A 25,740-nucleotide genomic window follows, 5' to 3' on the forward strand; every position below is an offset into this window, starting at 1 on the left:
ATGCTCAGGAGTTTGTTGCAGACATGCATATGTGCACCTGATCAGGAGGACCCTGCTTTTTGTCGCACAAAGGTGACCCACTCATCTTTGCACTGTGGGGAGTGAAGGGTGTATGTGCCTGGCCCATCTGCAAACATGTCTACTTTCCCTGGGACTAAAACTTATCCCTGTTCTGTTAAAGAGATAGGTAGAAATCTCTTAAGGGCTCCAGGTTTGTAATTCAGGCTCTGATCATATTAATTTTACTTTCTTTCTCCATCTGGTTGGTTGGCTGTCTTCATGTGCCTCTCTATGTCTCCATCAAAAACCCTAGGACAACTGCTTCTCTGTCTAAAGCATACCTGTTCATGATCCCCCTCCCCAAAATCTGCCCCCCCCCCATCATGAAGGGAGAGCTTCTTGTCTCCCAAAGCCGTCCCACTGGAGACTCTCCAGGAGCAGAAGGGAAACAAGTAGAAATTTCAAGCCATTTCCAGGGCGTGGGCGGTTTTGCTTACCTGCCCTGGCTCCTTTGTTCTCCTGGGCTGCATTTGTCTCATAATAACGGCTATTCACAGGCTTTTGCTGCTTGGAATTCAGAAGTAACTGAGAAAGCACCCAGCTCTTCTTTTTAGTGGAAAGGTAGTTTGACTTCAACCCCTGCGCTTTCACAGAGTGTAAACCCAACATCCACATAGCAAAGTGGAAAATTCGTACATAGATGCCTTGGGGTGAAATGTCATTTCATCTCATAGGGCACTTCACATATTACAGAATTCTTACATGGAAGTTACTTCTAGGCACAAATGTAAAACCTGTGCATGGAGGTTGCAACATGAGGCCTTTTTGTGGAACATGCAGATGCCACAGACATATCAGAGATTCACAGGCAACTTGTGACTTCTAGTGCAAGCACATCGACAGCAGTCCCTGCATGCTTGGATTGGCACACAAGTCAGATCTACATACAGATCTGCATACCGGTTTCACAATAGGGATGTAATAATTCCTAAGTCGACGTTTTGTTAGTAATTGGACACCCCTTTCTTCTTCACTCTTCCGTGTTCAAGGTTCAAAGCAGGGCAAGGTTCACAGGCAGGAGTGTGCCACCCGGTGGCATGAAACCAGCTAGAACGAGTGCCCCGCCCAGGGATCTAGGGACACCTTGTGAGAGCGACTCCAGATTAAGAAGTCCAAGCTAAATCATTCACCAAAGGTAGGTGAGAAGCAGGGCTGGAAAATCTCTTTGTAGCAGTGGGTAGGTGGGTTAAAACACTTGCCGGATACAGCCTTGGGGAAAGAGACATGGCAAGAGGTGAATAAGAATTGGAGGGATGAATAATCCTGAAGAGGTGAATAAGACTTGCCACTCACCTTCCAGGAGGCAAGGAATAGGGTCAGTTGAATTCTTGGCAGTGGAATGAATGAAGAAAAAAGGAAAGGAGAAGAACTGGAGAATAAGGTAAAGCTGGAGGAACTTACTTGATTCTGGAGCAGAGGGAAGACAGAGGGTAGACACTGGGCTAAAATATGAATTTCTTTGGCTGGAGAGGTACATGATGGAGGATTGTGAGCCAGGGGACAGGAAATATGTGGGTGGTGATGCTGCTGCTCCTGTGACCCTCAAATGTTTTGTGTGGGGGGGGGGGAGGAGTCGATCTATGAGAAGGAAATGTATGAAGCATACATTTCTCACACCAAATACATGCTTGGGACATATATTTCCCAAGGGTTCCCAAGCCCCTTTCTTAAGCCTTGAGGAGATGCATCTCCCTCTGGTAGTATCCAGGAATTCTGGTTCCTGGCACCCTCTAAGAACCAAGCTACAGAGCTAAGAGCCAAGTAGCTTGGCTCTAATTCTGATAGAAGCTCTGTGCCTTTGTAAGCAGGATTTCAGTTGTCCCCAGTACAGGGCTGTAGTGACAGGGAAAAGTGGGTTTGCCCTGAAGCTGACGGGGGAAAGGAAGGGGACTCTGTGCTGTGCCATCTATGCTGCAAACTTCCCTTCCTAGTCCCCTGCTGTGAATTCCTTAGAGCTAAACGAGATCTTACGTGTGACACGAGTTGGGACAGGGGTGCCTGACCCAACTTGCTTTCACATATATGAACTGGGAACTTAGTTTCAAAGTGCTCCATTGCTTGATTCAGGATGCTGTGAGGGGGGGGTGGCTTCTGAGTTTCCTCCCATGTCATTTTCACCAGAGGAAACAGTGATGGGGGTGGGGGCTGTTCGCTCTTTCTTCTCTGGCTCCCCAGTTTCCTTGCACCAGTCCCCCATCAGTGGTCACCCCCTCCCTTGGGCCACGGGGGCTTTTTAAAGCCCCCCTTCTCCACAAGGAGAGGGGCTGGAGGCTGACTTTAAAAAAAAAAAAAAAGTTGGGAATTCAGGGACCTGTTGCATTATAACTCTATACAGGGTTTTTTCTCTGAGAAAAGAGGTGGTGGAACTCTCAAGAGGGAAATGAGGAAGAAACACATGGGATTCTTTGAAATAATATTATTTTCACACACTATTGCCGAGTATTTTCGAGAGGTGTCAGAACTCCATTCCACCATGTTCCCGCTGAAAAAAAGCCCTGACTTTATATTAATATAATAATATTCAACTGTGAATATTCCCCTATGGATGGCTGGGAAAGAAAATGGCCACTGCGAGGATGGTGTAAAGGAAAACATCTGCCATCAGGGTGGGAAAATCCAAATTTTCCCACCTACAAGACAGCCTCCTAGGCTTTGCTGTGATCTTTTCCAAAACTTCTCTGTACAGCAGGTTTGAGAAAGATCTGAGAAAAGCCTGGGAAATCCCAGGAAGTGCATGAATGTACCTTGATGTTGCGGGGAAGCAGGAAACAAACACAAGGGCAGATAACCTGTGTGGAAATGGCTACAGTCCATGAAACTGATGTTGGTTCCTAATTCCCTGTTCAACACAGAGGTCTAAAAACTGCACACTGCTGACATCCCCACTGTCAAGATGCCCCAAAGCATGTGCCATTGTCCCTGGAAAACTATTTCCTATGAAATGCTCTAAAACAGAACCTAGTCTAAAGCATTTTGCACACATCTCCCTCTCAAGTAAGATGTCCCCATGCCAATTATATGCTAAGGAACTCCCCTCCTCGGAAAAATAAGCCTTAGCTCCAAATCATACACCTTGGGAGACTTTGAAGCACCAGCATCAGTTCTGGCCAACAGCTATGTTTCTGAATATTCCATTCCTGCTTCCTGTCAAAATTGCATAAAAAAGGTTAAAAATTCAGGGTCATATAGTTTGTTCCCCCACCCTCCCACATTCCAAGATAAGACATTTAATTGTCAATCATCCTTGGCAATTTGCTCTAGGTCCCCATTTAAATCTTGGAAGATACAGCCATTTTTAATGCCCTCTTAGTGTTTGAAAAGCTACTGGAGGACTTGTCCTGCTGTATCAACTCGCAAATGCCAGGATCAGTTGGTTTATATGTCTCTGGATTGGAAGAAATGAGATCCATGGGAGATTCCACTGGATTATTCCAACAAGGGGTTATTGTCTCATGAGTCTGACTGAGGGTTACTATCTCAAGGTTCTTGGATACCTGTAGTTTTTGTTTCACATATTCCAGCCTTTCGATGTTAGCTGCCTGTTCCACTGTTGGCAGATTCCCAAAGGAGTGCACGAGTTCAGTCTCTACAGGGTTTTCTAGATGATTGTGTTGGGTTAGTAGGATTTTGTTCTGCATGGGCCCTTTTAGGGTCCGAGTGTTGGGGATCCGATCTCGGGATTTCCACAGGTTCCTTCCAGCTTATCAAGTCCATATTCGAGGAAACGGAGATATTCTGATCCTCACAGTTGACACTGTTTGTTGGCATTTTAACACAAGTCCTCTTAGGGTATAGATTCTGTATTATAGTGTTTTTAAATACCTGTGCAGAAAAAAACCCTTTTAGGCCTGTGGAGCAATGAGGGGACCTTAGACAAAGAAAATGATAGTAGAATTCTCTTTGCCTGGTTCCGATGGCTGAGAGGCTCTACTGCAATGAGATCAATTACAGAAGGGTTGATCTTCAGTAATTCACCGAGTCGTCTCTTAGTCTGAAACTTATTCTCCCAGTTTGGGAGTGACCCCCTGTAGCTGCAGATGGTCATACAGATCTTATATGGTTGAAGGATCAGATGCTGTGGGTTCTCACAGTTCCCATGATTTCCAGTAGCCTCTATGATGTTTATTGTGTGAGAATAGGTTTGCCCAGTCCTCTGAAGGTTGTAGGTATTTTGTGTAGTAGTTGTTGATCTAGCAGGAAATTGGTGATGTTTATTGGCTGTGGGGGGCAGTCCTAAAACAGCTGCTGTAAGCAGTTTAAGTTGGATCATAATTCCTTCAATATTTTTAAAAATGCAATCAACAGTTCTTGCAATTAGATCAAATTGGTTGTAGTTAAAAAATGCTGGATCTCCCTTATCAGTTTCAGTCTGTGCCTGGTTTGGCTGCTGCCTCTCTGACTGCCACACCCCAGAGCCAGCTACAAAGTCACTTTTTGTCTGAGGCGGCGAGATACTCTCCTTCTCCTCTGTTGATTCAAACAACTCCGTTAGGGGTGAAAAGCGATTTGCTGTTTCAATACTATATTGCAAGTTTTGTTCACCATGCTTTCTCTTTCTCTTTAAGACATAGAAATCTTCTAGTCTGGTCTGTTTACACTCTGGCAAAAAGCCAGGTCCGTCAAGGTCTCTTGGGCGTTTGCCAGTAGCCATTAATTAATTTTCAGGTTTCAAGACTTATATTTACAGTTATCTAAATAGCTGACTGCAGAGAGATCTTCAAATTTATCAGCCTCCCACCAGCTCAAGTATATGTAGAAAAAGGGAAGATAAAAAAGGTAAGATAGATAAACCTCACGGAGAGCTCAAAGCCAGCAGCTGCCTCTGTCCGCTGGCGAAACGGAAGTCTGGTGCTTCCTGTCAATTTACAGGAATGAGGAACAGGGATTTTGCTTTGGGTCACCCCATGCCCTCACCTCCCAGAGACAGTCCCTTTCCAAGTGCCATGGCAATGTATCTTGACCAAAGTTTAGGTTTTGTGCAAGTTGCTCCCAAGCATGTTGTCCCCCATACATATCAAGAAAGAACAAAGGGATGTGAGCCCTTTGTTCTTGTAATTCTTGGTTTACTACAAATACTGTATTGTGATTACCCTAGGAGACTATTGCTTTTGAAATGCTGAAATATTGGATAGTTTCTAAAGCTTTCTTTCTGCACAAATTGTTCTACATTGTGATGCCCTTTTGCAATTATATCAATTTCTAACCAATATTTCTGCAAATTAGGAACTGGTGTGTTGTGTGTGAGACTTTCATCTCTAAATAACTCCTGGCTAAGACAACTGAAGATGGACACAAACCGAAATACAAACCAAAGTTCGTGACAAACCGGGCTGGTTCATGGTTTGTGAACCAGTGGTTCGTCAGAGCCCATTTCTGACAAACTGCCATGAACTTTAGGCTGGTTCATTTGGTTCGTTTTTTGGTTTGTCACTGCAGACAGCCTGGGGCCAATCAACCAGTTTCCTAGACAACAAGGGCTGGACTTCCTGCAGACCTTCTGCTGACCCAGGAGTGGTCTTCTGCTGGCCCGGAAGTGACAATTTGCTGACCTGGATGTGCCATTTTCACAAACCAAATGAACCAGTTTGCGAACTGGAGCAGGTTCATGAAAGTTCATGGTTTGTGGTTCGTGAAATGCAATGAACCACGAACCGCACGGTTCGTTTTTTTCAGATTGTGCCCATCTCTAATGACAATTCATATACGCCACCACTAGGGATGCCAACCCTTGACTGGCAAACCCCATGAGGCTGTGGAAGTGGGGCTAGGAATTGTGTGGTGTTACTTCAGGCTGCAAATGCTCTAGCAACTTTGCAACTCTCTATGGCTTTACTATATACATTTGGGGGATTGCTAGAGCATTGTAGTGAAGCATGATGTCACTTCTGATTATGTGACTAGAGGAGACATCTGTCATGGCCCAGCCTGGGCTCAGTGAGAGCGAGGACTCCTCCTCAGGAGGAGAGGGGCTTCATGTAGCCAGCCAGGACTCCTCAGGAGAAGAGGAGCTCCATGCAGCCAGCCCTGACTCAGCAGAGGCTGGTAATCAGGAGCCACAGCTGTTGCTGCAACAGGCCAAGGAGGCATACAAAAAGGCTGCAGACCAGAAGCGCCAACCCGGTGAACCCTTGAAGGTGGGAGATCAGGTCTGGCTCTCAACCCGCCACATACGGACCCAGAGACCATCCCGAAAACTGGATGCCCGATTTATCGGCCCATTCACCATCACGGACCAGGTCAACTCTGTGGCTTTTCGACTGCACTTGCCTCCTACGCTCCCGATCCACCCGGTCTTCCATCGATCTCTCCTCATTCCTGCCTTGCCCCTGGACCCACAGAGACCCAAGCCACTTCCTCCCCCACCAGTGCTTATTGATGGGCAAGAAGAATATGAAGTTGCCCAGATCCTGGACTCCCGCCGCCGCCGGGGACAGCTGCAATATCTAGTCGACTGGAAGGGTTATGGCCCAGAAGACCGATCCTGGGAGCCTGCCAGTAATCTCCATGCTCCGGACATCATCTGCCAGTTCCACAGGGCCTACCCCCGGAAACCCGGTCCGCGGAATGGAGGGGGGCCTGGGGGAGGGGATGGTGTCATGGCCCAGCCTGGGCTCAGTGAGAGCGAGGACTCCTCCTCAGGAGGAGAGGGGCTTCGTGTAGCCAGCCAGGACTCCTCAGGAGAAGAGGAGCTCCATGCAGCCAGCCCTGACTCGCAGCAAACCAACAAAAGGAACCCCCTGGCTATACAGACAACACAAGTACAACAACCAGGGTCACAAAAATTAATCATGCAAGGTTGATATAAATTTTTGTATTAAATCCAAAGTGCAACAGTGCAGAGGTGCAATATATATCAAACAAGATTTAAAGTGCATATATATACAAGAAGAGGTAGTCTATCGGGTAGACAATAAATATATTTCTATATACAATGAATATTCTGGTGGTGGGAGAGTGTAGACAGATGGAAGAATGCACACAGGAAATGTCCAGTTTGGTAACTATCGGTGTACTTGGAACTGCTATGGTGTGTGGAGTGAGGGGAGATGCCAGTGGACATCCATAGAGTCTAGCCCAGGATGAAGAAAGACCGAAACGGGAATTGGAAATAGCAAGCTGTAGCCCGTCGGCTAGGTGTCTCTGGACACGTCCTTTTTCCACTCTTGGACATATGGACATTTCCTGTGTGCATTCTTCCATCTGTCTACACTCTCCCACCACCAGAATATTCATTGTATATAGAAATATATTTATTGTCTACCCGATAGACTACCTCTTCTTGTATATATATATGCACTTTAAATCTTGTTTGATATATATTGCACCTCTGCACTGTTGCACTTTGGATTTAATACAAAAATTTATATCAACCTTGCATGATTAATTTTTGTGACCCTGGTTGTTGTACTTGTGCCAGCCCTGACTCAGCAGAGGCTGGTAATCAGGAGCCACAGCTGTTGGCTAATCAGAACCTACAGCCAGCAGCTGAAGCAGAGCCATCAGTACTCTCCAGCCCCAGCACCACAGGGGAAGTGCAGCCAGGGACTTCCACAGGGGAAGCTCAGTCAGGGACTGCCAGCACCACAGGGGAAGCCCAGCCAGAGGCTTCCACCCCCCCAGGTTCACCCACACCCAGAGAACGCCGCAGACAGTGCCAGAGAGTGGAGCTGCAGGAGAGACAGCGCAGTGCTCGTCTCCTGAGCCAACGCCAGCTGCTGGAGGGTGATGATGAGTAGCTTCAGGATGGAGCCCCAGCAGCTGGCTGAAAACCATGCCTGGCTATAAAAGCCAGTCAGGAGCAACAGCCAGGCGTGGAAGCAACGTCTCTACTGTCTGCAACCACTCTGTGCTCCGTGAACCTTGCCCGTGCCTACTGTTGGACCTGACACTACCGGTAACTGACCTTGGACTGTGCCTGACCTTGCTCTTGGACTCTGGACTCAACTCTGGCATTAGCTTGTGCTCTGACCACTGCTTTGACTTGGCTTTTGGCTCCTGAAACTCCCTCTGGACTTGGTATCAAGGTTTGGACCGGCACCACCCTGCTTGGGCTGGCCCAGCCCGTGACAACATCAAGGTACTACAGTGACGGTACTCCCCCCACTTTTCTCCCCCTGCACTGGGCAGCAGTGGAGAAGCCAGAGGTGAGAGATCTTTCACTGTAGTGCGAAACCTGCCAGCAATAAACTGGTTTTCTTCCAGATGTATTAGAGCAGTGGTTCCCAACCTTTTTGATATGGTGATCCAGAAGTCCAAATTTAGTTCATATGGTGACCCTTCCAGGATTGGCCCAAGAGACTGTGGAGGGGAGGTTAAGATGTGGAAAGATGGCAGATGTTGGCAAGCAGGCAGGTGGCAAGTGACTCAGTGCTGTACATCTCCCACAGCAGGTAGAGGGCAGTGAAGTATTGCAGGGGGCTGGGCAAGAGGTTGGGCTGCTAAGGAGCAATGCCAAGTCAGAGCTTACACTCACACACACCTCTTTTTCTCCACTTCTCTTAGGGTTGCCAGGTCCCCTTACCTTCCCAGCAGTGGTGGGGAGGTACCTGGAACTTACCTTTTTCAACATGTTCGTGCACATACAAGGCTCTCATGTGCTACATCACTTATGGGAAGTGACATCATTGTGCAGGAGCTCCAATTGGCCCGCTGCAAAGAGTGGGAGCATTCCTGGGGCGATGCAGTGAAGTCACTCTGGAGAGCCGTCATCACGCAGTCCTGCGAGTGCACCTGGGAGTCCTATTTCCCTGTCTTTCCCCCCTGCTGGCCAGGCGAGTGGTGGTGGGGCCAGGGTGGGAGAGGGGAACCCCCGGACCCCCACCGGGGGACCTGGAATCCCTATCCCACCTACTTTCCAGCATCCTCCCCTTTCTTCCACCGACTATCATAAAGTTACTAGTTGCCAGGCAGCTTTCCCCCACTTCATTATTTTCACAAAGGGAGGCGAGAATGTGAGAAGATGGAAAAAGAAGAAAAGGAGAGAAACAGAAAGGTGCAAAAAGCAGGAAGTACCATTAGGGATAGCTGGCCTGTGACACCCTTTCAGAAGCTTTGCCACCCACTTTGGAATCCCTATCCACAGTTTGGGAAACTCTGCTTTACAGCAGGGGTCAGCAACCCTTTACAATTAAAGGGCCAAAATTCAGAGCACAACAAAGAGCCAGTCTAAGGAAACCCATCTGAAATACTGTTAACAATACTGTTAATTGATATATTGACCAGTAATCTACAGGCTAAACACAGGCCTGCACCCATGGAAGGTGGCACACATGAGGCCTCACAATAAGTGACAACTATACTCAGGAGCACCCTCTATACTGTTTTAGTTTACTGGCATAAATATCTGCACAGTTTACACTTGGATTACTAGCAGCTGTTCACCAGCATAATTTCCCTTTATGTAATATCTCCAAGAAACCCTTTAGCCCCTTTATTTATTTATTTGTTATTTATAGTCCATCCTTCTTGCTGAGACTTGTGGATTATACAGTACAATCAATAGCTAGTACATCCAACAAGCAATGAGATGGGGTATGGGACTGCAGAAATTTGAAAACAAGCATAGAACTGAAATACAGATAAGTAACACTGAGGAAACAAAATATAAATAATTTGACATGAAGCTACTGAATGTCGCAGAATTTTCAGAAGGAGCATATGTACACCAACAGAACGTACCCAGTAGTATAGGCTACAGAACCTGTCCTTTTACTAAGACATCTGTCTGATCCATTCTGCTTCAGGCATGTGCTGGTGTCCCTGGGATTAATTCAGCAGATAACAGGAGCCCACTTATCAGAGAAAGGATGCCAGTGTAGAATAAACAGAGTCCATCAATTGTACAAGATGTGTTTAAGCAGGCCAAGGTCAGTTTTCCAGAAGAGCAGGTCTGATAATGGCAGAGAAACCATGTCCTAGGGAATGTGTTGAAGCCACACCAAGGAGCCCCTTCCTTATACATCTATATGCTGTGAGCCATAGGTCACACCTGTGGCAGCTGCTTCACATCTCCTCTGACAATGCCTCTCCTTCTTCTGCAAATGCTTGCTGGTACTGAGCTTTGAGACATTGCATTGGGCCTGCAAGTCCTCCTACACCTGGGTCAATGCCAGTGTCCAGATCAGAGCATATTCATGCTATTTTGTCAGCAAAAAACTTCGCAAAGGTACCACAACTAATCATCTATTCTTGAGCCAGCAGAGATTCAAATTCAGGAGAAGTCAGAAGATGTTGAGATACCTTAAACAACTGGGATGGTAATGAACCATCAAATGCAATGGTTGCAGAGAAATAATATTTCTTTACTGTCTCATTGCCACTTCATAGGTCTTGTAGCACTCTATCAGATTCAGCTCAAGTTTTTCTCCTGCATCTTTCTAGATGTGTTCCAGTCTTCTTCAGATCACCCAGCTCTGTGGTAAACCATGGAGCTGGCTTTCACTGCAAGGGTGGGAGAGGTCAATGAGGAGTAATCTTGTAAATGTCTTCAAGGAGCTTCACATCCCGAGCTTCCACTGTAGCCTCAACAGAGCATCTGTATGGAATTCTAAAATCCTCTAAAGCATTTTGGAATCCAAAAGAATCCATGAGCCTCCATTTGGATAGTCAATCTGGTACCGGACTGGGTTTCCTTGCGAGTAAGAGGGGGAATTAGTGGCAAAGAGAAGGCTATGCGAGAGGGATAACAAAGTGGGATACTCCACCAATTTTTATGGGGTCCCCTCCCCAGGGCAGCAGGTGAGACTGGTGTTCCAATAAAAGAGGATTTTTATTTAAAGAAGAAAACAAGCATACACACAAGAGGCAAATAAACTATTTGCACAAGCACACAGAGTCCTAGGAAATTAGCCAGAGGTTGGAATAGAGTGAGGAAGTTGGGATATAGTTGCCATCATAAGCGTAGCATAGTCCATGGAGGAAGAGGCTTCAAATGGCCAGTGTTCTCAGCCAGGAGAATCTTAGGGAAAGTGACCCTAAGGGTACAGCACTTGGATCCAGGAAAGCGTGCACAATTTGAATGGGGCAAGAGCCCTTGTTCTTATAGGGCAAAACGTGTCCTGAGGCATTGGGACATAGAACGTAAAGGTCAGCTCCTGGGAATGACAAAGGTTTGATTACCTTTGACTTGGTGTTGCTGGGGTGTGCAAAAGAGCCGGGTAAGTTTCTCCTGGTGTTTCACAAAGAAGCAGTTGCTAATTAATGTCCCCAGAGCTGGACTAATGAATTTAGATCTTGTTTGCATGTTCCCAGAGAGAAATTATAAACTAATCAGAGCAGATTGATGGCCCTTACTTTTAGGATGGGATACAATCACGGAAGGAGGGGAGATTGGAATATGCTAAGCGGGGTGACTCAGCGGGAACCTTTCTTGTCACGGCAGAGTGTGGAGGGGCAGTAAGCCAGTCCTCAGTATTTGCATTTGCATTCTATTCATGCATCACACTCCCAGGTGGGACTTGGCAATGCTTTGCTCAGCTGGCTGGAATTTCCCTAAATGCAGATCAAGCCGCATTAATCCAAGGGCCTTGTGGTTTTTATATCACAGGCCTGTATTAAACATGGCAGAGGCCGAGATCAACTGCTCACACCTCCTTTTTGCGGGGTGTCAGGGCTGTATGCAATCTTGTCTTCAGTGGGTAATGGACAGACCATCCTTCAAAGGCTCAGAACAAAAAATTAAGGCCAAGGTGTGGCCTCTTTAATCTGTTGGGCCTGTTACTGCTTGAGAGAAGCCCAGGGCTGCTAAGGAAGCTATGATATTCCCTTTACATAATGGCTATTTTAGCATCTCAGTTACCTGTCCAATATACATTCAAGATTCCATTTTCTTTTTAAAAAGCTGTATTTGGTTCCATATTGAGCCACATTTGTCTCTGGAGTCATAGGTTGCAAACCCCTGCTCTTGAGAATTATCTGCCCCAAACCTTTCTTTTTTTGCACATCCCTCTCATGAATAAGACCTCTACAGCAATCAAAGTTTGTGTTAATATAAATATGAATAAGAAACTAGGGGGTTTCCATCCTAAAATGAGCCATGGGCCACCTTCAACTCACATAGCTCTGTCACCAGAAGACTTTCTTATGAGGTGCCCTACAGCTCAAAGTTTAATTTTTGTTCTTAGCTGTAATGCCTGCCTCCCAGGCCATTTCTGCCAATACAGTTATAAATAAGGAAAAACAAATCACAATATTTATGATAATGTTCCGGTAATAGAAAAAGATCCATGAATTCTTTGAGACAATCTGCGCTTCCAATAATATTGTGTATTTATAAAGGACCAATTTATTGTCCACCCTGAACAGATGAAATAACACTGAGGGATATTGTAACAGAACAATAGCAGCAGGTGCACTTCTAAATGAAAAACCACAATGAAATAATTATATCTTGTGTTATCCACAATGAAAACAATGTGCACTGTTGCTTTAAGATTATTCTTAGGTTTCTCAAAAGAACACAGGAAGTTTGCAAAAGAAGCAGGTTTTGAATATGGTTTTCCTTTGTGGTTGTCTGTTTTTTTCTCCCCTCTCAGGCTTAAAGAAGCCCAGGAGAGCATGTAGGGGCGAGGTGATCAGACCCTGGAGACAAATAATGGGCCACAATTGTTGTTATTGTGGCCTGCTCTGAAGGTTCACAAAATCATCCTAAATGTTAAAGAGTTATTATATGAAACCTGGCTGAATATCCACAGGAGGCATGTAAAAATTAGAAAGCAGTTGCTACATTTAGAATGATTATTAATGAACATTACTGTTCCATGTCTGTAGAAAAAAGCAAGAGTCCAGTAGCACCTATAAAACTAACAAAATGTATGGTAGAGTATCAGCTTTCGTGAGTCACAGCTCACTTCTTTGGTGGGGCATGTACCAGTTATACATTCACATCATTACAAAGCAAGCGTCTGCAAGGTACAAGAAAATAAATCAATTACAGGGTTAATTCACTAACCCCACTTCCTGGTGTGATTAATGCATTTTCAATCTACTTTCAATGCACTTGGACTGAAAGTGCATTATTCAGTATGTCTGAAGGCAGCTCTTCCTCTAATGAATCTGATAAGGTCTCCACCCCGCCCCCTCTGTTCTTCCTCTGAGGTTTCCTAGGAATAAAAGAGCTTCAGCATATTGACATGGTATAGGCAGAACTTGACATCTGGATCAGTACCTGATACCAGATAATTCAACTCTCCCACCTTTTGCCTTACCATCAATCAGGGCTTTTTTTTCAGCTGGAATGTGGTGGAACGGAATTCTGGAACCTCTTGAAAATGGTCACATGGCTGGTGGCCCCGCCCCCTGATCTCCAGACAGAGGGGAGTTGAGATTGCCCTCCACACCGCTGAGCAGTGCAGAGGGCAATCTCAACTCCCCTCTGTCTGGAGATCAGGGGGCGGGGCCACCAGCCATGTGACCATTTTCTCCGAGGGCAACCCACTGAGTTCCACCACCTCTTTTCCCAGAAAAAAAGCCCTGCCGTCAATGGACCTTCCGAAACAGCTGTCAGCTTGAACGTTCTCAGAGGTTTGAAAACCATCTGTCAAGGGCAGGTATACCCTCTAGCCCTGTCCTGGATGCTGCTAACAGCCACCCTGGGTTCTAAGCAGCCTCTTAGAGGGTGAACCTCACTTGTTTCACATGAGACCCCCCCCTGCCCCCGGTCTCTGGGTTCCTAGTCTGGAGGATCTTGAACAGAGCAGTCAGACACTCGAGCCACAGGCAAAATAATTATTTATTAGGTCAAGAGAGGGTTTAGAAAAAACAACAGAAGCCACTCTTGAGACAAGAGCAATGGCAATTAAAAAAACCTTAATCGAACAGCATAAAACTATCTAGACAAGTGAGTACAAAAACCTGTGCTCTCCGTGGTTTGGCTTGTAACTCCTTTCCCTCCATGCCAGCCTTTTATTTTAATGAGGAAGAACCACCTAATCCTGGCACAACACCAGGTGCATTCAATTAGCTAAACTATTTGCCGTTCTAGACACCATCCCTAAATCCTATTTCCTGAATTCACACAAGCACTCCCTTTGATTATACCACAGCTTCTGTCCTCTGGGCTTGGGCTAAATTCTCATGAGCCAAAGCCAACATTTCTCTTAGTTAATTCAGCAATATGTCCACGTAGTCCACAATGGTCATGGGTTGGGATGCCGGTTTGCCCCCCTACTTGTTGACCAGCCATACATCAGTTCGAAAAGATCAAGCCCCAGGATGGTTTGCTTCAAACCACGCCCCCACCAGTATGGGCAAAGCAACTGTTGCAGGTTTTTATCCCATTCATTGGGATGTTTGGCCACATACTTTTGAATACGCCCCAGGGTGTGATTGAAATGCTCTGCAGCTGTGTTGGTCTCACGATGGTGTAGAAGTTAGGTGCTTGACACCTCCCTCCCACAGCAGTCCCATAGCTTCCTAAACATGCTGGAGATGAAAGTGGCCCCTGCCTCCATGACAACCTCCTTCAGTATCGCTAGTTTGAGGAATGGGGCCACCTGCAACAGCATCCACATCTATCCTGCGCAAAGGCTGTGCTTCTGGGTACGGAATGGCATAGGCCAATACAACCAGAAGGTAACAGCGCCCTCTCTGAGTGGGTTCATTAAATGAGCTCATAATGTCCATGCCCATGTGTTCCCAGGGTACTCCCTTGATGGGAAGATTTGGCAGCAGGGCTTCTGCTTGGTCTTGGAGGTTTCCTGCCTTCTAGCAAACCAGACAGGAGTGGCGGGAATGTGTGATGCCTTTCCCCACCCCTGGACAGAAGAAGTTCTATGCCACCCTTTCCTTGGTTCTGTTTATTCCCAGATGGTCACTCAGCACCACTTTGTGTGTTAAACTCAAGAATGTTCTGCCTGCATGCTTTTGGTACTAGCAGCTGGCACCTCGGCATGCCCTCCCCTGCCACTTCTGGGGAACAAACTCTCTATACGGGCACTTCATTCTTTAGTACAAGCCATGATGGCCTCTGGTTGGAGAGAAAAGGTGGCCCCCTAGCCTCGTCTCAAACCTTCTTTAGAGGTTTCATTCTCTTGTTGTTTCAGGAAGTTGGGAAAGGCAGCCAGAGATTGCAATCTGCCAAGTTCCTTTGGGTTCGCCCCCCTCCCTGCTCTTCCTCGGCTCCATTCCCAAAAACACAGTCTTCCTCTGGAGGAGGAGGTGCCCCCTCCGTTCAGTCACAGTCTTTCTTAGGCAGCAGAGAGTTTGCTCCCTCCCTTGGCGCTGCAGCTGCTGGGGGCTTAGGTGAATCAGGATGGATTGCTGAAGCTTAGAACTCTTCTGTCTGGCTCATGACGATCCCTCCCTCCCTCTCTGCCTTTCCCCCACCAGCTTTTCCTGCAGCAGCCTGGATTCAGGTATTGGCTCCCATTGGTATTGGCTGTGGACACAAGTCCATCCCAATTATAAACTTAGCCGGATGGATGCAATGGATCTGACCTCCAGCAGCATTGTTTGGATCTGGTAGGCGATTTCTATCTACCCTGGCCTTGGGGAGTTTGATGGCTGGCCTCTCATACTGATGTACTAACTTGAGAGCTGTTGTAGTATAGCAGTTAAATGGTTGGGTTGCAAATCAGCACTCTGCAGGTTTGAATCCCACTTCTGCCATGAGCTCAGCAGGTGGCCTTGGGTCAGCTGCTCCTCTCAGCCCCAGGTCCCCAGCTCTTATTGGAAGGATAACGACAATACTGACTGTTCACTGCTTAGTGGGGCGCTAATCTGTCTAGAAGAGTGGTATATATTGTTGTGGTTGCTGCTGCTGTTGTTATTTGCTGGGGAATGGGGTCAGGCTAGCATGGACAGAGGATTTCTTGGCATCTGAGTGGGATGCCACCCACAACGGCTGGCCTCCCACGTGGATGAATTCACCCCTCTCTGCCACAGCCTCCCACTTCATATCACAATTCAACAGGCTTTGCATAAGTACCGGGCTGGGGTCTCTCGTTTTCTTCTTCCTGTCCTGCAGGGTAGGGCAGTCCTTGTGCAGATGCTTGTCAGAGTTGCAGAGTTGTAGTGGACCAGGCCCACTAGCTGGGGGCTGGATGGAGGTCGCTTGGGAACGGAGAGTACTTTGTTCTTGCCCGTGCAAGGTCCCTGGACACCCCTCTCACTCTCAGGGCCTCGTTCCTATCCTGTTTCTGCAGCAAGCCAGCAAGTTCTGCCACCACCACCGTGGTTAAGCTCAAAAATGGTGGTTGGGTCCACAGGCCAGAGCTGTGGACACCGTAACATCTAATTTGGTCCTTAGGCTGTAACTTGGTTGGCAGGAATAGTGTAGGCTGCTAGCGGATAGACAGTGTAACTGTGGAGCACCCCGGGGCATCAAAAATGAAGAGAGGCTTTTCCAAGCTATCTGAGCAGGGACAGGGGCTGGTGGGGGTGGGGGGGTGGGACTTCCTTGGTGCTGAGCAGCATCAGCCAAACCTTTGGCTGCTTTATACCTTGTGGAGGGAGAGGCTTCTCACCTCAGCTCATGGCACACCTTTCTGTGCTGATGGGAGGAGCCAAGACAGTACTGTCTGGGAGTGCTGGCAGCCAGCAGGACTGCCTCGTAGGGTAACTTACACTAAAATGTAATAAATAATAAGTACATTGGTCCTTAATAAACATCGTTTGGCCTATACTTGGTGTCTTCATGTCAGGGTGTGGGAATAATTCCCTTTTGCTGATTGTAACATGAGCTGTTGCCTTCAAGCGCCTGAGGTTGTGTGCTCTAACTTACAAAGCTGAAATAAACAAGTTTGTACTTATGGTGTCACAGAGCTTTTCACTTTTGAGAAGTACCCCTGTGGAATACCTCACAGGGTTGTTGTGAGGGGAAAATGTGGACAACCCCATCCTTGTATGCTACCCTGGGTTTCTTGGGGGAAGTGTGGGGAAATAGATGTGAGAAACTGAGGAAAAAATTATTAGATGGAGTGAACCAGTGGGACAAGCACTCAGTAGTTCCACTCTGGCTTCAGCCATGAAAATTAGCTGAATGACAATTCATTGGAAATATCTTTAGTAAAAGATTTGCTTTAAATTGGTCGTAAACTAATTTTCAGTGCAATCCTAAGAAGAGTTACTACTGTTTAAGCCTATTGAAATCAATGGGCTTAGACTGGAGTAACTCTGCTTAGAATTGCACTGTTTTTTCACAAATCTCTGGAAAGTTTCTTTTGCCAGTTCTGAATCTATTCCTTATCAGCAGGATAAGGAACTCGCGTGAGGAAACGCGATATTTCGCATTTTCCCCGTCGCGATCCGGAAGAGGGCAGCATGAAGCGACTTAAGGTTAGTCATCTGGAATCGGCCCAGTTCTAATATGATCAAAAGTTCTACTATTATCAAGTTCTAGTATTATCTCTGTATGCTGAAGATTCACCTATAATTTATGTCTTGTTTTTAAACTAAAAAACCCTCAAAAATCTTTAAAATGTCATCGTAGGAAACCCTTCTAAGTTTGTAATCTTTTTATGGTGCAGAATCACATCTTTCTAAGCACATTGACTTGAATGGACATGGAAAGGTGTCACTGCTGAGGACTGAAGGGTTGAATCCAACTTGATTTTCTGTTGATGAGACAGGGAGGAGAGGTCCCCTTTGACGACCTGAAAAGTAACATGGGAGTGGAGCTGTATTAAGGAGAACTGGGCAAGGTAGAGTGAAAAGCTGGCTGGATCCAACCCTAAGTGTGCAATCATATTTTAGAATATGAATCTGGATGCCACTTGTCTTTCTGTATCCTTTTCAGCTTTGGGCTATCCTTGTTTGAGACAAGATAACCAGGAGAATTGCTTACCTCCAGGTCTCCTGGAATTACAAATGATCTTCAGACTACAAAGATCAGTTCTCCCAGACAAAATGGCAGCTTTTGAGGGGCATTATACCCCACTGAAATCCCACCCTCCCCATGCTCCACCCTCAAATATCCAGGAATTTCTCAACCCAGAGTTGGCAACCCTAAACTAGAATCCTATTTTAAGTGTGGTTGCACCACTGACTTATATTATGGCACTTGTAGTATCCCTTTCTTTTTACTTGGAGAGAAGGGGGGAAAAACAGAAATAGTTAAAATCACCTAAGATAGTATTTTCTCTTCCTGCTATTGTACAAAGAACATTTTAGAAGCTTATTCTGTCTTCTCACAGTGATAAAATCTGACTAGCACACTGCTGAAAATTGTGACATTAGTGGCATGCAAAGTGCGGTCTTAAAATTATTGATTTTTCCCTAGTTAAATATTTGCCATGTATTCATTTTATGAGAGTTACTGAACAATTGTGAAATGTGTACATTAACCATTGCATTTGAAATGTATCCAGACTTGTTCAAAACCAGTTCAAAGTTTTCTGAACTGGTTACGAAACCATTTTTTTTAAAGTCAGTATGTGAACTGGAATATTTACAACAGGAGAGTTTAAAAATGCAAAAGAACCTGAAGAAATCCACATTTTTAATGGTCTTGTTAGAGTCCCATCCCAACTCTACCTTTTGGAAAGGCACAAATCAGTACAGAAATTGACTTTAGAGTTCTCTTACCTCAGAGCTTTGAATCCTCCAGTGCAATGGGAGAGGAGGAAGGTGAAAGATAGAACACCCACTCATTACTACTCTCCCCTGCCCACGTGCAGAAACAGGGAAGCGTTGGGTATGTTCATGACATGAGCCCATTCCCAAGTCAACCTGTTCACTTAGTGAGCTGAATGTACACCCTAGAATGCTCCACAGAATCCTTTGCAACATATAAGATTTTTCAGGATAGCATGCAGACCGGTGAATGCGGAATGTGCTCTATGAAGGTGGATAGACAGTCTGAAATCTATGGCTTCCCATACAGGGAAGAAAAGGCAGTGTAAGTCGAGAATAGCGACGGACAAGACATGACAGGCAGAAATTCCAGAAAGGTAGTCATTTATTTATTGTTATATTTTTTAAAAATATTGATAAACCCACCTTTCTTCCAACATCTGGGGCCCAAGGAAGCAACCAAATTAAAAAAAACACAATATCAATTATCAACACCCAATATTACCAGTAAAATTCCTTCAAAACACCTTCCAGAATAATTAAAAAACAAAAACGATTGGGAACTCCTGTAGATATGATGGCAACGGGCAAGGAGTTACACAGTTAAGGGGTGCGTCGAAAAAGCCCTGCCCATGGATCCCTGCTAGTCTTGTCTTAGATAAGAACAGATTTCCACAGGAATGCCCTTCCGTTAATCTGGGGTAGAGGAGCCATGGGAAATGTGGCAACCAAGTGGAGCTCCAAAATGGCAATGCAGGTACAGAGTCCGGGATGGCCAACTTTATCCAGCAGGAGATACTCTTAGATGTGTTTGCTGGTGGTTGTGGTTACTACCCAGTTTGTTTTTGATGTCCCCCAGGAGTCAGGGGAAAGAGGTGGCATCACTGTGCATCACTGACAACTGTGGCACTTTTCAACCCCCAGGAACCTGAAGAAACGAGGTTTGCAAGTCCATCTCTTCACAACTGCCATGGTATCAGCACTTTAATGTGTGGGGCCTCCCTGTGACAAAGGGTGTGGGGTTAGGCGGCACTAGATCAATGTAATCTTTATGCTTACTTTTCAGATTTGTCCTAAGAAACTTAATGAAGCTCTACTTCAAGGATGCAGCAACACTGTCACCTCCCAGGGAGGCTCAAATCAAGAATGGGGATGAGGAGGAGGAAGAAGAGCACAAGGAGGGGGAAAGTTGCAGGTTCACTGCTGAGGACCGTCAATAGCTGAGTTCTTTGTGTTGGTTCTTACCTGCTCTATCACTCCATTTTGCTCTTTCTGTAGGTGCCCTCATTTTGGAACTATGTATCTTCCAGAAAGACGCCTCTTCAGTCAACCATCCCTTGTGATCTGTCTGGTTTTCTTTAGCCTTCTGTCTCTCTCCACATTTTTGCACCTGCAGAAAAACAATTATTACCCATGGTGGAGGATCAGTATAAAAAACACATCTACCCTCCCAGACCACAAACCCACTTCCTTCCTCAACACAACTCCCGGAACACCCACAAAGAACTTGGATAGAGGGATGTGGACAGTGAACTCTATCGGGCGTTTGGGAAACCAGATGGGAGAATATGCCACCCTCTATGCCTTAGCCAAGCTCAACGGGCATCAAGCCTACATCCTTCCAGCGATGCACCAGTATCTGGCACCAATATTCAAGATCACTTTGCCTGTGGTCCCTTCTGAATTGGTTGGCAAAATCCCCTGGAGAAACTATAATCTCCATGACTGGATGTCAGAGGAGTATCGTCACATCCAGGGCAAGTATGTGCGGCTAACAGGCTATCCTTGTTCTTTCACTTTTTATGACCACATCCGCCAGGAGATACTTCAGGAGTTCACTTTCCATGACTACATCAAAGAGGACACCAACCAATACCTTCTGCAGCTGCGGGGGCAGCGCAAGGAGGTCACATACATTGGAGTGCATGTCCGGAGAGGGGATTATGTGAATGTAATGCCCAATGTCTGGAAAGGTGTAGTGGCTGACAAAGATTATCTGGAGAAAGCCATGAATTATTTCAGAGAGAAATACCATGACGCCATCTTTGTAGTGGTCAGCAATGGGATGGATTGGTGCAAGCAGAACATTAATGCATCCAGGGGTGATGTTTATTTTGCCGGCGATGGGCGGGAATCATCCCCAGGAAGGGATTTTGCACTAATTGCCCACTGCAATCATACAATAATGACAATTGGTACCTTTGGCATCTGGGCCGGCTACCTGGTTGGCGGAGAGACGGTTTACTTGGCCAACTACACCCTCCCGGACTCACCATTCCTCAAGGTGTTTAAGCCATCTGCAGCCTTCTTGCCTGAATGGATTGGGATCCCAGCTGACCTTTCTCCTCTACTACCCAAGTCTTAACTTAGGTGCAGGTGCAGGTCTGTAAATCTAGGAACTGATCCCACCAGGCATGTATGTCAGACGAGATGTTCAAAAGTTGTCCTAGCAGGAAACTAGACAATCTACTGTATTGGTTCCTGTTTAAGAACTTCCTTGGACCTTTGGAGATGGAGAGAGCCCCTTATACTGACCCCTCTATTGACATTCATAAATTTTTCCAGGAAACACAAGGCACTATTCACACAATCTTAAACTAGTTTAATTGTCATTTCTTTTTCCTTAGGGATTCTTGGAACTGTAGTTCTGTAAGTAAGGATTTGGGGAATGTTTTACAATAACAGAGCAAAAAGAACAAAAAGACAACAGTGCAGTGGGAGAAAGAATAGTTTTATTCCATTATACTGCCCCTATGTGTTTTGCCGATGTTTCTTCAGTGGTATAAATAAAAACAAGAATTAACATATTGTCATTTTAAAAAATCAAAACAGGCTGTAAAAGAGAGTGCACACTGAGCATGTGAAGTGCATACATGAATACTGAACTACACCTCCCAGAGAATGTTACAGATACTATACAGGCGCAATGCGCCATTGGAAACATGAATCTTAAAACAAATTCGGTACACATCACTCCTAGACTTTCACAAGTTAGAAAGATACGTATAAAACTAGCCTGTATAATAGTATCCAGCGGTTCCTACAGAAATAGAATTTCAGGCAGAGAAGTGCACTGGTCTGACTCGCATATGAAATAACAGTTTCAGATTCTTCAGTCTCAGGATCCAGGTGTAGGGGACGTAAGATGGAATAAAACTATTTCCCCCTGTGGATCGTTTTTTAAAATTCTTTTGCTCTGTCTTTGGTGTGGCTCTCTTCTCCTGTGTTACAAGGACAAAGGTCATCTGAAAAGCCCTGTTAGATCAGACCAATAGTCCATTGTCCAGCATCCTGTTTTCCAAAGTGGCCAAATCAGAAGGCATGGGAGCCAAAGGCTCTCCCTGTTTTTGCACCCCAGGAAAGGTCCACTGCTTTCCGATTAACATTGCATCTCCCCACACTTGAAGAACATGCGCCAAGGCATCCTGCGTAGAAAGCCTCTTAGCCAACATGTGTAATAGGCACTAAGGGGGACCTAATCCTTCATGTATTTGTCTAATTAACCTGTGGAAGCAAATTCCATGTTACTTATGTCTTGTGTGAAGAAGTATGTAATTGCACTTTCAGCACTTTCAGGATAGTTTGGGGAAAACAAGCCCCATTAAAAATAGGTTGGAAACCTGTTCACATTTGTAGTGTGAATGGGAACTTTCACTCTGCAGTAAGAGTCAGGTTCGGTTCCTTGCTGATGGCTAAGCAAATGGGCAAGGGAGGGAAAAATAACACCTGAAAAGCAATTTTGAGCCTGATCAGAGCAACATAAAAAAGCCATTGGATAAAAGATGCTGCTTCAGAACAGGCTACATGGGTACGGTCCTATTGTTATTGGAATTGGTCTCCTTGTGAGTAAGAGAGGGGAATTAGTGGCAAGGAGAAGGCTATGCGAGAGGGGTAACAAGCAAGATCCTCCACCAATTTTTACAGGATCATCTCCGTAAGGAAACTAATGAGAGATGGGTGTTTTCCAAATAAAGAATGGTTTTATTTAAAAGGGGGAAACTCACACAACAAGAGGCAAATAAACAGTTTTCACAAGCACACAAGAATCCAAGGAAAGCAGTGAGAAAAAATGGGAATAGATTGCAGGATTTTCAAGTGGTAGTTACTAATTAGAGGACTAGAGTAGTTCGCAGAGGAAGAGGGCTTCAAACAGTCAGCATTTTCAACCAGGAGAAGCTCAAAGAGACCCTGAGGGCACTACGCTTGAGCCCCAGTAAGCATGTACAATTTGACTGGTGCAAAGCCAGTATTCTTACAGGATAAATCATAGCTGGGGGCTGGAGAGTGACTTCAGCCACTAAGACAAAAACCTTAATGGTTGTTTCTTGGGATGGACAAAAGGCTTGAGTACTTTGATTGGTGCTGCTGGGGTGCGACAAAAGAGTTAGACTGACTTCTCCTGGTGTCTTACAAAGAAACTACAGTTAATTAAATACTCCCCCAGAGCTGGCTGATGAATTTAGAGTTTTGATTAAATGTTCCCAGGAACAGTTTTAAACGTATCAGAGCTGATGGATGGCCCTAGATTGTGGGATAGGATCTAATCAATGGGAAGAGGGGACACTGGAATGTCTAATGGGAGGTGACTCAACAGCACCTTTCTTGCCAGGGATAGCATGTCTGCAGCTTGGGAGGGCAGGAACTAATCACACCCAGTCACTTGGCATGTACTCCCATTCCATTTATGGTTCACTGGCAATACTCTGCTCAGCCGGGTAGCTTGCTAATGCAGCTTGAATCACATTAGTTACAGTGGCTTATGATTTTATATCATAAGTAGCTATTAAAACAGCGGTGGCTAGACGAACTGCTCACACTATCGTCTTTATGGAATGAACATATGTAGCTGCCTATTCTTGAATCAGACCTCTGGCTCACTCATCTTGCTCAAGATTTGTTTACTGTAACTGGCAGGGGGTCTGCACGGTTTCTCCCAGCCTGGATACCCAAGATCCTTTGATGGGAGATATCTCAGATTGAATCTGGGACTTTGTATATAAAGTACACACTGTGACTGAAATTTCTGAGTCTTCCCTGTATAGTGTGATGAGAACCAGAGGAATTTGTTAGCTCAAGCCTCCAAGCATAGCTGCTTTCTATGCACAGGATCCCAGATTCTAAATATCCCTTTTCAAAGGTAAATAAAATAAAGGCATGATTCTCAGTTTTATTTGAACTCCAAGAGAACAGAAAAGAGAATATCGCTGTGTTGTGGGACAAAACTTGTGTATTTTGTGTATGGACCTCCCAAGAAGTTTAAGAAAAAAGCAGGCATGTGGGTTAGTTAAGTTGGGCTGGAAGCAAGGCACAGCGGATGTGACTATGCTTTCCCCCTCATGCTGATTTCTTGACCCGCCAGGGCCCTGTGGAACTCACAAATGAGTTGTGAGGTCTCCTCCTCAGCTCCTGCATGTGTGGTGTCCAGTTAGCATCAGGACTGTGAACTGTGTACGTGGATAAGGGACTTCAGCCTTCCACCTCCTTTTTTCTAGCATGAAACAGTCCCAGAGGGGACTATGAGTCTGTTGAGGAAATAAACATGTATTCTAGGGAACATGCAGTGTGGCATACTGGTTACAGTGTCGGACTAGGATCTGGGAGACCCAGGTTCAAATCTCCACTGCGCCATGGAAGCTCACTGGGTGATCTTGGGCCAGTCACCCACTCTCAGCCTAACCCACCTCATAGGGTTATTCTAAGAATAAAATGGAGGGAAGCAGAACTACGTGAGCTGCTTTGGGTCCCATTGTTGGACTATAAATGAAGTGATCAAAAAAATTAAAATAATACATGTGTCCCCCCAAATAGTGTTCCTTGGGGCTGCTTCAGAATGGGAAAAATGTGTCTGAGCGAGGGAGGTTGAAGTCTTTTCTTCCAGTCCGCTGTGGTCCTGATCCTAACTGGACAAGAAAACCAGACAAGTTCCTGAAAAAACACTATTGGACAGAAGCTGAATATATTTTAGATGTGTGCTGTTTTAAGCAAACCCTCCAGATGTTCAAAGATCAAAACTTTCAGCTCATTTAAGGAAAAAAATATCATGGAAAGGAGTTTTTACATTTGAAAGACCCATTGTAGTTCCGATTATGAATGGCGGAGCAGGCGGATACACATGTACAGGCTTATTATCTGCAGATGGATCTTTTAAGCACCTGATGTGTATTACTAGGGTCCTGGTAGACACGCCAACAAGGAGTTGACCTGTGGTGTTAAAGTTGTTGCATATTCCAGTGAGGAAGATGTGATAGCCTGTTGCAGGGTGTGTATGTTTTGTGTGAAAACACACATTTATTGTAAAGTAAGCCAACTTTGTCAGATGCAGTGAGGTGAATCTTCAGTAAGATATTTTATACACATATAGAGAAAAGAAAAAAAATGTGAATGGGAGGTTGAAATGCCTGGCTTGTGCCATGCAAATAAACACAGTGGTCGTTCACAGCAAATGCAACTGGTGATTACGCGTACTACTAGATTATGCTGAGCAACTTAACACCTAATGCACTGGCCAAACCTCTTGGCTTTTTAATTGATTGATTCATTCTAATTCATCAATTACTTTTTGGGATTTGAAGTTCCTTTGTTGGAGAATGCTGACTTTCAGGTTTGCAAGGGAACATGGTGGAAGATGGAAAATGTTCACCAGCTGCTTTGAACGTTGTCTTGGTTTGTGTTGTTTCACAGCATCCTTAGCCATTTGTTCCATGACTGCAACTTCATGACCTGACGCTTTTGCAAGGGGACTGATCCTAGCCGCTATTGTTTCACAGCAGGGGTGGCTATAAAACTTTAAGACTGTACCACACAATTATTGTGCAATTAGATATGGAAATGCCACAACACAGAGAATCCCATGACCTGTAGTGCTGCACTTGTGTAAGGGTCCTGCATCTGATTATATTCAGTGCCCCCTCCCTACTGCACACTGAAGAACTGAATGGAGAGCCAGTGTGGTGCAGTAGCTAGAATGGTGGGTTAGGATCTGGGAGATCCAGGTTCAAATCCCAAATCTGCTATGGGAATTCACTGGGTGGCTTTGAGCCAGTCACTTTCAGGAGTGTTGATGTGAGAATTAAACGGAGGAGAAGAGAACAATGGTGTAAGCTATTTCAGGTTCCCATTGGTGAGAAAAGTGGATAATTAATAAATAAAAGTGAAACTGGTGAACTAGAA

At 45.4% G+C, this 25,740-nt stretch overlaps 1 protein-coding gene across 12 annotated transcripts; it reads left to right on the forward strand.

The window, feature by feature from the left end:
- The first annotated feature begins 1,098 nt into the window (after positions 1-1,098).
- On the forward strand, positions 1,099-25,740 carry LOC129338430 (galactoside alpha-(1,2)-fucosyltransferase 2-like). 12 transcript variants are annotated; one of them, XM_054992657.1, is made up of 5 exons: positions 1,106-1,195; positions 1,361-1,441; positions 17,252-17,334; positions 19,430-19,543; positions 19,637-25,740. In XM_054992657.1, the coding sequence occupies exon 5, from the start codon at positions 19,868-19,870 to the stop codon at positions 20,933-20,935; it is 1,068 nt and encodes a 355-aa protein (XP_054848632.1). In that variant the 5' UTR covers positions 1,106-1,195; positions 1,361-1,441; positions 17,252-17,334; positions 19,430-19,543; positions 19,637-19,867; the 3' UTR covers positions 20,936-25,740. The 12 variants fall into 12 exon arrangements, with proteins under 12 accessions (XP_054848634.1, XP_054848632.1, XP_054848637.1 ...); XM_054992659.1 differs by lacking the exon at positions 1,361-1,441 and having other exon boundaries at positions 1,099-1,195; XM_054992656.1 differs by lacking the exon at positions 1,106-1,195 and having other exon boundaries at positions 1,203-1,441; positions 17,249-17,334.

The sequence above is a fragment of the Eublepharis macularius genome, chromosome 12 (genome assembly GCF_028583425.1).
Source record: "Eublepharis macularius isolate TG4126 chromosome 12, MPM_Emac_v1.0, whole genome shotgun sequence".
NCBI lineage: Eukaryota > Metazoa > Chordata > Lepidosauria > Squamata > Eublepharidae > Eublepharis > Eublepharis macularius.